The sequence below is a fragment of the Canis lupus genome, chromosome 13 (genome assembly GCF_048164855.1).
Source record: "Canis lupus baileyi chromosome 13, mCanLup2.hap1, whole genome shotgun sequence".
Taxonomy (NCBI): Eukaryota; Metazoa; Chordata; class Mammalia; order Carnivora; family Canidae; genus Canis; species Canis lupus.
The window spans coordinates 16,143,373-16,161,669 of NC_132850.1; the positions used below are offsets into that span (position 1 = coordinate 16,143,373).

The window sequence follows — 18,297 nt, forward strand, 5'->3', positions numbered from 1 at the left end:
CTGTAAAATTTTAAAAATCTTGGTCTTACAATCCTAAATTTTTGATCTGCTGATCTGCCACTTTTTGGCAAGATTCAATAGAGGTACTTAACTGTCTTATTCCTTTAGAACTTGGGTCATTTTTCCTTCTATGAAGACTTTGGTAAAATTAGCTTAAGCAAAGATAATTTATTTTTTTGGAGAGAAAGCGAGCACACATGAGTGGGAGGGGAGGTGGGGAGAGAGAGAATCTTAAGTAGGCTTTGTGCCCAGTGTGGAGCTGACTCTGTGCTGGATCTCCCAACCCTGAGATCATGATCTGACCCAAAATCAAGAGTTGGATTCTTTTTTTTTTTTTTTAAATTTTTATTTATTTATGATAGTCACAGAGAGAGAGAGGGGGGCAGAGACACAGGCAGAGGGAGAAGCAGGCACCGGGAGCCTGATGTGGGATTCGATCCCAGGTCTCCAGGATCGCGCCCTGGGCCAAAGGCAGGCGCCAAACCGCTGCGCCACCCAGGGATCCCCTGGATTCTTTTTTTTAAAGAGTTGGATTCTTAACTAACTGAGCCACCCAGGTGCCCCAAGGTAATCTATTTTAATGATACAAGGGTATCTCATGGAACCTTAAATCAGGATGCAATGAGGCCTCAGGAATTGGGAACTATAGCACATTGGGAAAATTAAGAAGTTCTCTTTTTGTCTTTTTTTCTTTGCAGTTTTGACTCAATCTCTTGACTTTTTCTGCTTTCCAGGCTATATGGTAGATAATGGCCATGGCCCACAGCTCCTGAGTTTACATGGTTTCCTTTTTTTTTTTTTTAAGATTTTATTTTTAAGTAATCTCTAAACCTAACATGGGGCTCAAACTTACAACCCCAAGATCAAGAGTCTCATGCTCTACCTACTGAATCAGCCAGACACCACTATGTGGCTTCCATTTTAGAAAGCAGCCAGACTGAGGCTAGGACATCTCAATTACAATTCCAAATTGTCAGGAAAGGAACTGTGATTGGTCCCTATTGGATAGAGTGCTGCTGACTTCTGGCTATGGCTAGGGAGGCAAGGTCATATTGTAAGGATGGCCCTGGGAACCCTGCTGCTGTTCTCCATGGTTAGAAGTGGTAGAGGTAGCCTGGATTAAGTATCAGATTTATGAAAGCATTTTACTAGTTGAAAAGTCACAATGCTGTATTCTGCATAAGACCTTTATAATCATTTCTCATGGAAAAAAAATAGAGGTAGGGAGACATGCCCTAAAGAAAAAGTAGGTTTGCATTTTTATTCTTAATCATGGACCAGATGGGGTAGAGCCTTCTATAGTCACTTTTGCTATACTGTACTGTTTAATCAATAATTTTTAAATTGCTTAGATACGGTTTTCTTTCTTTTTCCTTTTTTTTTTTTTTAAGATTGATTTATTTTAGAGAGAACACATGTGTGAGCAAGGCGGGAGGGAGGTGCAGAAGGAGAGAGAGAGAGAAACTTAAGCAGACTCCCCACTGAGTTTGATCTCAACCCTGAGATCATGACCTGAGCCAAAATCAAGAGCTGGTTGCTCAACTCACTGAGCCACCCAGATGCCCCAGTTTTCTTCTTTAAAAATAATATGTTTTGGGGCACCTGGGTGGCTTAGTTAAGTATCCATCTCTTGGTGCTCAGGTTATGATCTTGCAGTTGTGGGGTTGAGCCTTGCATCTGGCTCTGTGCATTCTGTTTCAGATTCTTTCCCTCTCATTCCTATTCTCTAATAAATAAAAATAAAATCTATAAATAAAATAATTTTATGGTATAAAATCTTTGCCATTGTTTTATATATATTGGATTTTACTTTTCAAATAAAGAGAAAATGATGTAATGCAGGCTATGAAGGGCATTAGTATGAATATAGGCTTTTATTTTTTTAAGGATTGATTGATTTATTTTAGAGACTGCGAGAGACCGTGAGCATGTGTGCATGTGTTGGGAAAAGGGGTGATGGGGGAAGGGGCAGAGGGAGAGGGAAAGTCTCCAGCAGATCCTGCACTGAACCCAGAGCCAGATGCAAAGCTGAGCCAAAACCAAGAGTACATTGCTTACCCACCTTTGCCACCCAGGCCCCCCTGGATATAGGCTTTTTTTTTTTTTTTTAAGACTTTATTTATTTATTCATGAGAGACAGAGACAGAGACACAGGCAGAGAGAGAAGCAGGCTCCATGCAGGGAGCCCGACGTGGGACTCGATCCCCTGTTTCCAGGGTCATACCCTGAGCTGAAGGCAACACTAAACAGCTGAGCCACCCAGGCTGCCCCTGGATATAGGCTTCTGAATTAGAAGGTCTTGCATTTTAATTTTATCTCTGCCATTTAATGACAGTATGACTACTTGACCTCTCTATGAAATGAACATAATTTTTTTAAATTTTATTTTTATTTATTTACTTATTTACTTATTAAAGATATTTTAGGGCAGCCCCGGTGGCGCAGCGGTTTAGCACCACCTGCAGCCCAGGGCGTGATCCTGGAGGCCCTGGATCGGATCCCACGTCGGGCTCTCTGTATGATGCCTGCTTCTCCCTCTGCCTGTGTCTCTGCCTCTCTCTCTCTCTCTCTGTCTCTATGAATAAATAAATAAAATCTTTAAAAAAATAAAGATATTTTATTTGAGAGAGAGAGAGAATGAGCTGGGAGAGAGGCAGAGGGAGAGGGAGAAGCAGGCTCCCCACTGAGCAGGAAGCCCGACAAATGACTTGATCCCAGGATCCTGGGATCATGACCTGAGTCAGAGGCAGTCTCTTAACTGAGTCGCCCAGGTGCCCCCATAATAATTTTATATCATGGATTATTTGAGAATGAAATGATGACATACGTACAGCTCTTTAAATAATTTTTAAATTTTTTTTTAAGATTTTAAAAATTTATTCATGACAGAGAGAGAGAGAGAGAGAGACCAGGGGAGACACAGGCAGAGGGAGAAGCAGGCTCCATGCAGGGGGCCTGATGCGGGACTCGTCCCAGGGACTCCAGGATCACACCCTGGGCTGAAGGCAGGCGCTAAACCACTGAGCCACCCAGGGATTCCCCAAGCTCTTTTTTTTTTATTTTTTTTTAAGATTTTATTTATTTATTCATGAGAGACACACAGATAGACAGAGACATAGTTAGAGGGAGAAGCAGGCTCCCCACGGGAAGCCCAATGTGGGACTCGATCCCCAGACCCAGCATCATGCCCTGAGCTGAAGGTAGATGCTCAACCGCTGAGCCACTCAGGCATCCCATATGTACAGCTCATATACTATGTTTGCTAGATAGTAGACACTCAATGAATGATAGATATTATCATTGTTATTTTGTTTTTTTATTTTTATTTTTTAAAGATTTATTTATTTATTTGTTCATGATAGACACACAGAGAGAGAGAGAGAGAGAAAGAGAGAGAGAGAGTGAGAGGGAGAGAGGCAGAGGGAGAAGCAGGCTCCATGCAGGGAGCCCGATGTGGGACTCGATCCCGGGTCTCCAGGATCAGGCCCTGGGCCTAAGGCAAGTGCTAAACCACTGAGCCACCCAGGGATTTCCCGGTATTTTGTTTTTTAGAATGTAGTTGACGATTTTTATTATAGTTCACTCATTTTAAAGATTATGTCTTAGGCTTTAAATATATAAGTATTTTTTGAAAGTAAAGGTATAAAGTTTTTTTTTTTTATCTGAAAATCAAGAGCTAGAATGTGAAAGAGCAAATATTTTTGCAATGATAATTCATTGGTTTACATGTATTTAATATTCATGGTTTTAATGAAATATCTTTCTGATCTTTTATTTAGCATCAAACCGGAAGAGAAGTAAAACTCAACAAAATTTTACTATGTGTGGAGTTCCTTCTTAAAAGAAGAAAAAAAAGTGATAATTGAGATTATGGATCGGAGCAAACGGAATTCAATTGCAGGCTTTCCTCCACGTGTGGAGCGTCTTGAAGATTTTGAAGGAGGTGGTGGAGGAGATGGGAACATGACCCAAGTGGGAAGAGTTCGGCCATCTTCATATCGAGCTCTTATAAGTGCCTTTTCTAGACTGACTCGTTTAGATGACTTCACCTGTGAAAAAATAGGGTCTGGCTTCTTCTCTGAAGTGTTCAAGGTGAGTGATGTTTCTGCTTTTCTCATTTTGTTTTGTTGATAATCAGCTTTACTGCTGAGTTGATAATTGTGTATAATTAGGGCATTAGGCTTTGCCTAATTGGGATGAGGGTGCTGTGGCTCTTGATCAGTGTTCTAAACTGTCCTCTCCTGCTTCGGGACTGCTGATGGCTCTGGGCCTGGCCATTGCTGCTCTCTTGCTGGTCCACATGTGATGCTGTGGCCCTGGCTAAGATACTGGGTCTCACTTGCTGGTGGGACCCTGGAGCCATCAGTACATGTGTTCCAAGATGCACTCAACAACAGGAGAATGCAGGAGGTTCCAGGGATGGCCTGAGCCAGCCAACAGATTGGAATCACCCTGAAGATAGAAACTCTCCTGTGACTTACATCATATCTGCTCCTTCCGTTTATGCCTGGGAGGCCTGACCTGCCCCTTCTCCATCAGTGTCTAGAGTCAGAATCTGGATATTTTTGTATTTACTTGGTGGTGCCTAATCTTTGCCTCAGACACTTTGGAGCTAGAGGGGGTGGCTGGGAGAATTTTACCACTGGGAGTTGTACATAATGGTTATTTATATCCTGTTTTACCTCTCCTATCTCTCTAGAGACATTTATAAAGGCTCTTATTTTATTTTTCTTAAAGATATTATTTATTTATTCATGAGAGACACAGAGAGAGGCAGAGACATAGGCAGAGGGAGAAGCAGGCTCCCTGTGGGGACCCCGATGCAGGACCCGATCCCAGGACCCTGGGATCATGACCTGAGCCAAAGGCAGACACTCAACCACTGAGCCACCCAGGTGTCCCAAGGCTCTTATTTTAATAATAATAAAAAATATAGGTAAACTGTCCTCTCACACTATTAACATCTACTTTAATTAATTTATTAACATCTATTTTATTTTAATTATAAAAATAATACATACTGATCAAAAATCCAAATAATATAGGAGTCTCTTCTATTCTCCCACCTGGTATATATCTCTTTCTCCAATAATAAGCACTATTAACAATTTGATATGTGTATTTCTAGACTCTTTGCTTATACACATATTATACACACATGTCTTATACATATATAAAAATTTATATATAGGGCGGCAGCCCTGGTGACACAGTGGTTCAGTGCCTCCTGCAGCCCGGGGTGTGATCCTGGAGACCCGGGATCGAGTCTCGCGTCGGGCTTCCTGCGTGGAGCCTGCTTCTCCCTTTGCCTGTGTCTCTGCCTCTCTCTTCGCTCTCTCTGAATGAATAAATAAATAAATCTTAAAAAAATGTATATATACATGTAAGAAGGTGTATATAACATATACATACCCACACATATAGTTTTATTTGGTTATTTTTTAAAAAGTTAAGCCCTTAGTGCTCCCAAGTATTCATATTTCCCTGGTTCATTTACTTTCCCAGAATGTTATTCCATACTTTTTCTTCTCTTATCCAACATTTGGTATTGCTTCTCAGTGATGACTTTGCTTCCTAATTCACTGAGAAAATTGAAGCAAGCTGGAGAACAGCTCCCAGTCACCACAAATAGCTACTAACTCACATCTTCACCTACTTACTTAATCTTTATACCTGTCATTATGGATAAACTACCCATGTTCCAATCTAAACCATATTTCCATTTGTATTCTATTTCTTTTTTCTAGTTCCCTACTCAAAGACATCACCTAAGAAATTCTCCCCTCTTTCCTACTTGTTTCACTTTCTATTAAATGATTCCCATCAACATATAAACCTTCTGTTATTTCTCTCACCTTAAAAAATCTTTAAAGGAGAATAAATATATTTTGACTCTAACAGCCCCTATAGCTAAACTCCCTCATGTTTTTTTTCTCTCTCTCTCTCTTTTTAATTTTTTTCTCTTTTTTTTATTTTTTATTTTTTTATTTTTTTTTCTCTTTTTTTTTAGAGAGAGAAAGAGAGAGAATTTGGGGAGGGCCAGAGAGAGAAGGAGAGAGAGAATCTTAAGCAGGCTTCATGCCCAGTGTGGAGCCCGATGTGGGATTCAATCTTATGATCCTGAGATTAGGACCTGAGCTGAAATCAAGAGTCAGAGGCTTAACCAACTGAGCCACCCTGGTGCCCCTCCGTCATGTTCTTTTTTGGATCAAAGACACTGCCGTATAGTTGCTTACTCACCATTTCTTATACCTTTCCTTCTATTCTCTCTCTCTCTCTTTTTATTTTTTTTATTGTAGTAAAATATAAAAGAAAATAAAATTTACCATTTTAACCATATTAAGCATACAAGTTCAGTAGTAAGTACATTTGCAATGTTATGTGCAACCATCACCATTATGTTTCCAGAACTTTTTTATCATCCCAAACAGATACTTTATACTTTGCTGAATAACAACTCCTCATTTCCTCCTACCCTCATTCCCTCTTAAAGTGTTCTGTTGTCTTTATAAATTTGCCTTTTGGGGATGCCTGGGTGGCTCAGCCGTTGAGTGTCTTCCACTCAGAGCGTGATCCTGGGATCTGGGATTGTGGTCAAATACACATAACATAAAATTTATTTTCAACCATTTTTAAGTGTATCGTTAAATAGTGTTAAGGATATTCACATCATTGTGCAACCAATCTCCAGAACTTTTTCATCTTGCAAAATTGAAACTCTATATGCATTAAACAACTTTCCCCTTCCTTTGTACCTCACCTCCTGGCAGCAACCATTCTACTTTATGTTTCTGTGAATATGACTACTCTAGATGCTTTATTTTTATTTTTATTTTTTTTAAGATTTTATTTATTTATTCATAGACGCAGAGAGAGAGAGAGGCAGAGACACAGGCAGAGGGAGAAGCAGGCTCCATGCAGGGAGCCTGATGTGGGACTCGATCCCAGGTCTCCAGGATCGCACCCCAGGCTGCAGGCGGTGCCAAACCGCTGCGCCAACGGGGCTGCCCTAGATGCTTTATATAAGCAAAATCATGCAGTATTTGTGTTTTTTGGACTGCATAATTTCACTGGGTCAATATTTAACTTTCAAAGGAACCACCATACTATTTTCCACAGCAGCTTCACCATTTTACATTCCCACGAGCAATGAATACAGTTCCAATTTTTCCATTTTTTCACAAACACTTGTTATTTTTCAGTTTTTTAAATGTAGCAAACCTAGTGGGTATGTAGTGATATCTCACTGTGGCTATGATTTGTATTTTTCAAGTGACTAATGATGTTCAGCATCATTTCTTGTTTTTATTGACTTTTTATGTATCTTCTTTGGAGAAATGTCTATTAAATCCTTTGCCCATCTTTAAAAAAAATAATTCCAATAGTTAACATACAGTATTATATTAGTTTCAGGTATAACTAAGTGATTCAACAATTCTGTACGTTACTCAGGGCTCATCGTGATAAGTGTACTCTTCATCTCCTTCACGTATTTCTTTTTTTTTTTTTAATTTTTTAAAAATTTATTTATGATAGTCACAGAGAGAGAGAGAGAGGCAGAGACATAGGCAGAGGGAGAAGCAGGCTCCATGCACCAGGAGCCCGATGTGGGACTCAATCCCGGGTCTCCAGGATCGTGCCCTGGGCCAAAGGCAGGCGCCAAACCGCTGTGCTACCCAGGGATCCCCCCTTCACATATTTCACCCATCCTCAGCCAACCTCCCCTCTGGTAACCATCAGTGTATTTGCTGTAGTTAAGAGTCTGTTTTCTGGTTTCTCTCTCTCTTTTTTTTTCTTTGTTTGTTTTGTTTCTTAAATCCCACAGATGAGTAGAATCATAAGGTATTTGTCTTTATCTGAGTAATTTCAATTAGCATTATACCCTCTAGATCCATCCATGTTGTTGCAAATAGCAAGATTTCTTTCTTTCTCTTTCTTTCTTTCTTTCTTTCTTTCTTTCTTTCTTTCTTTCTTTCTTTTCTTTTCTTTTCTTTTCTTTTCTTTTCTTTTCTTTTCTTTTCTTTTCTTTTCTTTTCTTTTCTTTTCTTTTCTTTTCTTTTTAAGATGTTATTTATTGGGGCACCTGGGTGGCTCAGTTGGTTAAGTCTGCCTTTGGCTCAGGTCATGGTTGGAGAGTCCTGGGATCGAGCCCATCATCAAGCCTGTTGTGCGGCTCCTGCTCTGCTTGCCACTCCCCCTGCTTGTACTCACTCTCTCTGTCAAATAAATAGATAAAATAAAAATAAATAAATATATAAATAAGTATATTAGTAAAAATCTTTTAAAAAGCTGAGAAAATATTTTCTTTATTTGAGAGAGAATGAGAGCATGAGTGGGGTGCAGAGAAAGGGAGAAGCAGACTCCCTGCTGAACAGGGAGTCTGATGTTGGGCTTCATCCCAGAACCCAGATATCATGACCTTGGCTAAAGGCAGATGCTCAACCAATTTAGCCACCCAGGTGCCCCTGCATTTCATTCTTTTTATTTTTATTTATTTATTTATTTTTTTAATTTTTTTTTTTTTATTTATTTATGATAGTCACAGAGAAAGAGAGAGAGAGGCAGAGACACAGACAGAGGGAGAAGCAGGCTCCATGCACTGGGAGCCTGATGTGGGATTCGATCCCGGGTCTCCAGGATCGCGCCCTGGGCCAAAGGCAGGCGCCAAACCGCTGCGCCACCCAGGGATCCCCATTTCATTCTTTTTAATGGCTGAATAATATTGTGTTGTAGATATATACCACATTTTCTTTATGCATTCATTTTGTGATGGACACTTGGGATGCTTCTGTAATTTGGCTATTGTAAATAATGTTTCAATAAATATAGGCATGCATATATCTTTTTGAATCAGTGTTTTTGTATTTTTTGGGTAAATACTCAGTAGCAGAGTTACTAGATCATATGGTAATTCTATTTTTTAATTTTTTGTTTTCTACAGTGGCTGTACCAATTTGCATTCCCACCAACAGTGCATGAGGGTTCCATTTTCTTCACCTCCTCCCCAACACTTGTTATTTCTTGTGTTTTGATTTTAACCATTCTGATAGGTATGAGGTGATATCTCACTGTGATTTTGATGTGCCTTTCCCTAATGATGCGTGATGTTGAGCATTATTTTTAAAGATTTTATTTATTTATTCATCAGAGACATAGGGAAAGAGAAGAGAGAGAGAGAGACAGAGGGAGAGAGGGAGAGAGGGAGGTGGAGACACAGGCAGAGGGGGAAGCAGGCTCTTAGCAGGGATCCTGATGTGGGGCTCGATCCCGGACCCCAGGATCACACCTTGAGCTGAAGGCAGATGCTCAACCGCTGTGCCACCCAGGTGTCCCAGTGTTGAGCATCTTTTCATATATCTGTTCACCATTCCTTTGCCCACTGTTGAATTGGTTCTATTTGTATATATGTATATGGTTTGAAAATATTTTCTCCTATTCTGTAGGCTGTCTTTTAAATCTCTCAATAATATCCTTTGATGTATACAGGTTTTTTTTTGTTTTGTTTTTTTAAATTTTTATTTATTTATGATAGTCACACAGAGAGAGAGAGAGAGAGGCGGAGACATAGGCAGAGGGAGAAGCAGGCTCCATGCACCAGGAGCCCAATATGGGATTTGATCCCGGGTCTCCAGGATCATGCCCTGGGCCAAAGGCAGGCGCTAAACCGCTGCGCCACCCAGGGATCCCTGTATACAGGTTTTAAATTCTGAATAAGTCCAGTTTATCTATTTTTTTTTTATGTTGCTTGTGCTTTTGGTGTGATATTCAAGAAATCCTTGCCAAATCCAATATCATGAAGATTTTCCCCAATGTTTTCTTCTAGTTTTATTTATTCTTTTAGAAAATTTATTTATTTATTTGAGAGAGAGAAAAAAACGTGAGTGGGGAAGGGGGACAGAGGGAGAGGAGAAGCAGACTCTCCACTAAGCAGGAAGCCTGATAGGGCTTGATCCCAGGGCCCTGATCCTGACGTGAGTTGAAGGCAGATGAGCCACCCAGGAGCCCCGATTTTTAATTAATTAGTTGATTGATAGATTTTTTTTAAAGATTTTATTTATTTATTCACGAGAGACGCACACAGAGAGAGAGAGAGAGAGAGAGAGAGAGAGGCAGAGACACAGGCAGAGGGAAAAGCAGGCTCCATGCAGGGAGCCCGATGCGGGACTCGATCCCGAGACTCCAGGATCACGCCCCAGGCGAAAGGCAGACACCAAACCACTGAGCCATCCAGGGATCCCCCTATTTTTATTTTTTTTAAAGTAAGCTCTATTTGAATAACAGTGTGGGGCTTGAACTCAAGGCCCTGAGATCAAGAGTCCTATGCTCTACTAACTGAGCCAGCCAGGTGCTTCAGGAATTGGTCTATTTAATCGAGGTTATCAAGTTTATGGATATAGAGTTGTTCATACTATTCCTTTATTATATGCTTAAAAAAACTTTTTTTAGGGGTCCCTAGGTAGCTTAGTCGGTTAAGCCTCTTCCTTCAGCTCAGGTCATGATCCAGGGTCCGGGTCTTGAGCCCTGCGTTAGGCTCCCTGCTCATTCATGGGGGAGTCTGTTCCTCCCTCTTCTTCTGCCCCTGTCCCCCATGCATGCTTGTGCTCTATCTCTTTCAAATAAAGTCTTTTTTTTTTTTTTTTTTAAGATTTTGTTTATTTATTCATGAGAGATACACAGGGAGAGGGAGAAGCAGGCTCCCTGAAGGAAACCCCGTGTGGGACTTGATCCCGGACCTCGGGATCACGCCCTGAGCCAAAAAGTAGATGCTTAAATCCTGACCCACCCAGGCAACCCTGAAGTGGTTTATCAATTGGTGTATTTGGACCAGTGATATTTAAGGTGATTATTATTATTATTTTTTAATTTTTTATTTATTTATTTATGATAGTCACACAGAGAGAGAGAGGCAGAGACACAGGCAGAAGGAGAGGCAGAGACACAGGCAGAGGGAGAAGCAGGCTCCATGCACCGGGAGCCTGACGTGGGATTCGATCCCGGGTCTCCAGGATCGCGCCCTGGGCCAAAGGCAGGCGCTAAACCGCTGCGCCACCCAGGGATCCCTATTATTATTTTTAAGGTGATTATTCATACAATTGGATTAGTATCTACCATATTTTGTTACTCTTTTCTGTTTTTGTCAGTATTCTTTGTTCCTATTTTATTTTCCATACATTTTCTATTTCATCTGTAAAAAATGTGAATACTTAATCTCTTGCTTAGCCATGCAATTTTAGGATAAAGAATACTTGCAGCCCGTGTGGCTCAGCAGTTTAGTGCCGCCTTCAGCCGAGGGTGTGATCCTGGAGACCTGGAATCGAGTCCCCACTTCCGGCTCTTTTCATGGAGCCTGCTTCTCGCTCTGCCTGTGTCTGCCCCACCCCCCCTCTGTCTGTCTCTCGTAAATAAATAAAATCTTTAAAAAGAATACTTGCTAATGATGTATTTTTTTTTTCATATACTACTGGATTTGATTTGCTTGGGCTATAGTTTTTATTTTTTGATAGTCTGTTTAATTTTGGTATTAGAATTATGTTTTATAGAAGGGGTTAGGAAGCCTTTCAGATTTTTTTTACCTTATATTGTGGAATGGTTCACATTGCATAGGAACTTCATGAAAGGCTTAGTAGAACTTTCCTGTAAAACCTTTTGGTTTGGGGAGCATGTAGAGGTAAATTTTAAAGTAACTTTTCAAAATATTTTTATTTTTATTATTTTTTAAAGATTTTGTTTATTTATTCATGAGAGACACAGACACAGGCAGAGGGAGAAGCAGGCTCCATGTAGGGAGCGCGTTGTGGAACTCGAACCCGGGACTCCAGGATCATGCCCTGGGCCAAAGGGAGGCGCTCAACCGCTGAGCCATCCAGGCGTACCAAAATATTTTTATTTTTATTTTATTATTATTATTTTTTACTTATGATAGTCACAGAGAGAGAGAGAGAGAGAGAGAGAGAGAGGCAGAGACACAGGCAGAGGGAGAAGCAGGCACCATGCAAGAGAGCCTGACGTGGGACTCGATCCAGGGTTTCCAGGATCAGGCCCTGGGCTGAAGGCAGCGCTAAACCGCTGAGCCACCGGGGCTGCCCCCAAAATATATATATATATATTTTTAAACATTTTTTAAATTTATTTATGATAGGCACACAGTGAGAGAGAGAGAGGCAGAGACACAGGCAGAGGGAGAAGCAGGCTCCATGCACCGGGAGCCCGATGTGGGATTCGATCCCGGGTCTCCAGGATCGCGCCCTGGGCCAAAGGCAGGCGCCAAACCGCTGCGCCACCCAGGGATCCCCTTCCTTCATATTGTTTAGAGTGTAGACATCTGGGATGATAAAAGACCTTGAGGGGGATCCCTGGGTGGTGCAGCAGTTTGGCGCCTGCCTTTGGCCCAGGGCGCGATCCTGGAGATCTGGGATCGAGTCCCATGTCGGGCTCCCCGGTGCATGGAGCCTGCTTCTCTCTCTGCCTGTGTCTCTCTGCCCCTCTCTCTCTCTGTGTGTGACTATCGTAAATAAATAAAAATTAAAAAAAAATCCATATTATAAAAGACTTTGGGAATGAAGACCTGTGTCAGAATAAGACAGACCCTGGCTTTTACAGGTCTTATGGAGCAGGACTGTGTAGTCCTATATTGCCTCCTCCAGACTTTTTAAAAGATTTTAGCAGAGAGAGGCAGAGACATAGACAGAAGGAGAAGCAGGCTCCCTGTGGGGAGCCTGATGTGTTAGCCCTGAGCCAAAGGCAGCCACTCAACCACTGTGTGTCCCGCCTCCTTCAGACTTTTATGTGACAGAACAATCTTAAGACAGAAAATTTGGATCCCTGTTATTTGCTGCCAAACATAATTGTAACTAATGTAGTAATTACCTACCATATCGGTATCTCTCTCCTTCTCTAATGTGGTTGTGTCCTCTTTCCATTTATTTTTTTTATTTTTTTTATTTTTTATTTTTTATTTTTTTTCTCTTTCCATTTTTTAAATCAAACTTAACACAGATTTATTTTACTTTTCCTCTTAAAGGATTTGCCTTTAAAAAGAAAAATGAACAAAACTGCTGTTTACTGATAAACCAAAGGCTTAAGAAATGAAGGATTTGGGGACCTGGGGAGATAGTTGTGAAGTTCATTGTTCCTGCCCTTCTACGTGTCTAGGGAAAGTTGACTCCATGTGTTTGCCAAATCTGCTGATAACTCCACCTTGGGCAGAACTTGACACAGTCAAATAATTACTTTTGATTCTATTGATTATCTTCTATTTGCATGTGCTATGGTTCACTATTTTGTACTTCTATCTTTATTACTCTCCTTTGGTTATTTCTTATCAGATCTATTTTGTTCTTTATCTAGCTTCTGTAATTTTATTCTTATATCAGTTTTTGCCATTATTATTTTCTAATGTATACATTTAAACTTTAAAGTTTCCGGGCAGCCCCGGTGGCGCAGCGGTTTAGCGCAGCCTGAAGCCTGGGGTGTGATCCTGGAGACCTGGGATCGAGTCCCACATCGGGCTCCCTGCATGGAGCCTGCTTCTCCCTCTGCCTGTGTCCTACTGTGTCTCTGCCTCTCTCTCTCTCTCTCTCTCTCTCTGTGTCTCTCATAAATAAATAAAATTCTTTAAAAAAAAAAAAGTTTCCTCTTGATTTGGCCATATCATAGGTTTTTATGAGCTTTCATAATTTTTAAATGTAATTTGGTTTGATTTTCTTTTTAATCAAAGATTATGTAAAATGAAGTTGTAAAATTTCCTTATGGTAAGTTGTTTTTTGGTAATTGTTTGATATTCAATTTCTAATATTAGTGCATAATGATCAAAGGAAATGGTCTATATGATATCTGTCTTTTGGAATATACTTAGATTTTGTTTTGACCTAATACGTGGTCATATTTTTTTATGCTGCAAATGTGTTTGAAACATTAATTCTCTGTTTTGTGTATTTGTTTGCATAAAGTTGCATAAAGTTCTATATGTCTCTGTTGTATCAAGCTTTTTGTATTGTGTTATTCAGTGTTATATGCTTTAGCTTATTTTGGTCTGCTTGATCTATTTCTTAAAAAAAGGCTATTAGAATTACTTAATATTTATAGATTTCTCAGTGTGTTAACTATCAGTGTGTTACTTATTTCTAGGCCATTTTGTGAGTTAGTTATTAATAATGCCTATGATTATTATTGGACTGTACACTATGGATTGTATTTTTTACAAATATCAGTTCTATTTTTGTCCCACCTTATGCTTTTAGCTTTGATTTCTGTTTTCTCTGATACTAGTTTGTGTACCTTCTTCCTTGTTGTGTGCATTTGCCTATTGTTTTGGTTATTATTATCTTAGTATATCTTTTTTCATCTCTATTTTTTAAAAGATTTTATTTATTTATTGGAGAGAGAGTGAGTGAGAGAGAAAGAGAGAGCACGCACAAGCAGGGGGAGGGTCATAGGAAGAGGAAGAAGCAGACTCCCCTGCTAAACAGGGAGCCTAATGCAGGGCTCCCTCCCAGAATCCTGGGATCATGACCCCAGCCAAAGGCAGATGCTCAACTGACTAAGCTACCCAGGCACCCTTGATCTTTAAAATCTTAACAAAAATTTTTCTATTTTCTTAAGAATTATTTTTATGAAGGATGAATGTTTAATTTTACCAAATGTCTTTTCAGAATCTGTGATATGATAGTTAATTTTATGTGTCAATTTACTGGGCCACAAGTGCCCAGATATTTGATAAAACATTATTCTGGGTGTATCTATGAGTGTTTTTGGGTAAGATGAACATTTGAATCAGTAGACTGAGAAAAGTGGATTGCCCTTCCTAATGTGGGTAGCCCTCATCCAAAATTTGAAAGTCTGAATAGAATAAAAAGACTGACCCTTGATTAAGAAGGAACCCCTCCTTGCCCTGACTGCTTGAGTAGCAATATTGTTCTTTTTCTGCTTTCGGATTGGAACCAAAATATTCTTGGGCCTTGAGCCTGCCAGCTTTTGGACTGGAACTTACACCATTAGCTGTCTTGGATGTCAGGCCTTCGGACTTGGACTGGAACTACACCATTGTCTCTCCTGGGTCTCCATCTTGCTGACTGCAGATCTTGGGACTTCTCGGCCTCCATTATCATGTGAGCCAATTCCTTATAATAAATCTCTTTCTCTCTGTGTATATTCTGTTGGTTCTGTTTCTCTGGAGAACTCTAATACAAAAAATATTTTTCTCTTTTGACTTCTTAGTAAAGTGAGTTATATTAGTAGGTGTTTCAGTAGTGAGCTATCCTTGCATTCCTGGTATATTACTGTTTCATGTGCCTCCAACATCTTTTTGCTGGGGTGTTTTGTGATATTTGTGAGAACAGTCTGTGGTTTTCTCTTTCATGCTTTTATTAGGTTTTGATAGCAATGTTATTCTTGCCTCAAAAAAATTATTTGCAATATTTTTTCCTCTGTGCTTTGGAACATTTGAAATGACATTAGAAATATTCCTTAGGGGGAAAAAAAAAAAATTCCTTAGGGATCCCTGGGTGGCGCAGTGGTTTGGTGCCTGCCTTTGGCCCAGGGCGCGATCCTGGAGACCCGGGATCGAATCCCACATCGGGCTCCTGGTGCATGGAGCCTGCTTCTCCCTTTGCCTATGTCTCTGCCTCTCTCTCTCTCTCTCTGTGACTATCATAAAAAATAAAATAAAAAAAAATAATAAAAGAAATATTCCTTAAATATTTGATAGAATTCCCTTGTAAGGTGTTTGGTCAGGCACTTTGATACTTTTCCTCTTTTTCTGGGGTAATTGGTCTATTTAGAATTTTGTTTCTTCTGGTTCAATTTTGGTAAATTATATTTTACTAGAAAATTATTATTTCTTGTAGATTTTCTAATATACTTTCATAGAGATGAGTAAATTTTGACCATATAAATGTTTTTTGTTTGTTTGTTTCTCTTTTAGATTAGTTGCAGTTCTTAGAGTGTGGACTCTGCATTATTTGGTCCGCTGGTTCTTTTTCATGGATTTTCATTTCTCCTGTGATTTATATTTTTTTTATTGAAAGTCTGTTTTCAGTGAGAGATAATTTTCCTTGGAGTTCTTGTGTTCTAGGTTGTAAACCTGCTTAATATGGCAGTCTCACATTTGTCTCTCCTGGAGTCCTATATGTCCTAGATCTGAACCTAAAGGCTTTATTTTAATTTCTTGGCTCAGTCTTTCTGTATAGTGTGTATAGTACAAATCTCAAACCTGAACTTGGTCTTTATAGTTGGCAATAAGATCTAGCATTATCCCACTACGAATGCCCACTATGAAATAGGAGAAAGCTAGTTAATTTTATTTTGTGGTATTTTAGAAAGTAATTAGTTAATTTTATGGTGAGAACATTATCATTGGGAAAGAGAGAAACGGGTCTATTTATTTATTCTCACATGTAATAGTCTGATACAGGGTTTGATAAATGATAGTCTGCCACCTTCTTTTTTGGTAAATAAAATTTTAGGGACCTTGGGTGGCTCAGTGGTTGAGTGGCTGCCTCTGGCTCAGGTCGTGACCCCAGGGTCCCGGGATTGAGTCCTGCATTGGGCTCCCCGCAGGGCGCCTGCTTCTCCCTCTGCCTATGTCTCTGTCTCTCTCTCTGTCTCTCATGAACAAATAAATAAAATCTTGGGATGCCTGTATGGCTCAGCGGTTAAGTGCCTGCTTTCAGCTCAGGGCGTAATCCTGGAGTCCCAGGATTGATTCCCACATCAGGCTCCCTGTATGGAGCCTGCTTCTCCCTCTGCCTGTGTCTCTCCCTCTCCCTCTCTGTGTCTCTCATGAATAAATAAGTAAAATCTTAAAAAAAGGGATCCCTGGGTGGCGCTGCGGTTTAGCACCTGCCTTTGGCCCAGGGCGCGATCCTGGAGTCCTGGGATCGAATCCCACGTCCGGCTCCCGGTGCATGGAGCCTGCTTCTCCCTCTGCCTGTGTCTCTGCCTCTCTCTCTCTCTGTGTGACTATCATAAATAAATAAAAAAATTAAAAAAAAATCTTAAAAAAAATAAAATAAAAAAAAAATAATAAAATGAAAAAAAATTTTTAAATAAAATGAAATCTTTTTTTAATAAAATGAAATCTTAAAAGAAATAGTTTTATTGTAACACATCCACACCCATTTGTCAATGTATATTTTATGGCTGCCTTTGTGCTACAATGACAGAATTGAATAGTTGTAACAGAGACCATATGGCCCCTAAAGCCTACTATATTTACTATCTAAACTTTTATAGAAAGTTTGCCAATCCTAGGTCTGATAACTATAGTAAAGGTAGGATATGATTAGTTTTTATCTTTGATTACAAAGTACAGATGACTACAGAGTTTTAAAGGTCAGGTTAAATAAAAAGTGTATCACTAGCAATAAAAGGAAATATTTGACTTCTGGTATGGGAAATACAAATTATACAGGTAACTTATGGACTTTCAGTTGCCCTTAGATATCAAAAGAAAGACTGATTGAAGGATGACTTCACACTGAGGAATGTGGATTTATGTGGCTTGCTTGTATTCCTTTAAAAGAATTCAGTTTGGGGATCCCTGGGTGGCTCATTGGTTTAGCGCCTGCCTTTGGCCCAGGGGGTAATCCTGGAGATCTGGGATCAAGTCCCATGTCAGGCTCCCTGCATGGAGCCTGCTTCTCCCTCTGCCTATGTCTCTGCCTCTCTCTCTCTCTCTCTCTGTGTCTCTCATGAATAAATAAATAAAATCTTAAAAATAAATAAATAAAATAATTCAGTTTTAGGGCCACCTGGGTGGCTCAGTGGTTGAATCATCTGTCTTTGGTTCAGGTTTTGCTCCCAGGGTCCTGTGATTGAGTCCCATATTAGGCTCCTATCAGGGAGCCTGTTTCTCCCTCTACCTATGTCTCTGCCTCTCTCTCTTTGTCTCTCGTGAATAAATAAATAAAATCTTTTTTTTTTAAATTTGTATTTATTTATGATAGTCACAGAGAGCAAGAGAGAGAGAGAGGCAAAATCTTAAAATTTAATTTATTTATTCATGAGAGACACAGAGAGGCGGAGACACAGGCAGAGGAAGAAGCAGGCTCCATACAGGGGGCCTGATGCAGGACTCGATCCAGGAACTCCAGGATCACACCCTGTGCCAAAGGCAGATGCTCAACCACTGAACCATCCCGGCGTCCCTAGTAGAAGGTTCTTACCTTCTTTTTATACTGTCCTTGTTTTGTTTGGGAGTTTGATTGGAAGGAGACTTTCTAGGAAGATGATTGTTCCAGTGACTTGAGATAACTCACCTTTTATTACTCCATGACATAACTCTGTATTTTAACATAC

The 18,297-nt window shown here is 40.0% G+C and overlaps 1 protein-coding gene across 4 annotated transcripts in view; it reads left to right on the plus strand.

Annotated features, from left to right (window-relative positions):
* The window catches only part of TESK2 (testis associated actin remodelling kinase 2), a 143,785-nt gene that overhangs the window by 31,907 nt on the left and 93,581 nt on the right, over positions 1-18,297 (plus strand). For 3 of the 4 annotated variants that reach the window (XM_072772408.1, XM_072772406.1, XM_072772407.1), the window contains exon 2: positions 3,780-4,092. In XM_072772408.1, the coding sequence (XP_072628509.1) occupies positions 3,871-4,092 (222 nt within the window). In that variant the 5' untranslated portion in view covers positions 3,780-3,870. Of the gene's footprint in view, positions 1-3,779; positions 4,093-14,398; positions 15,108-18,297 lie in introns of those variants that run through there. The other variant, XM_072772409.1, reaches the window with a different exon arrangement.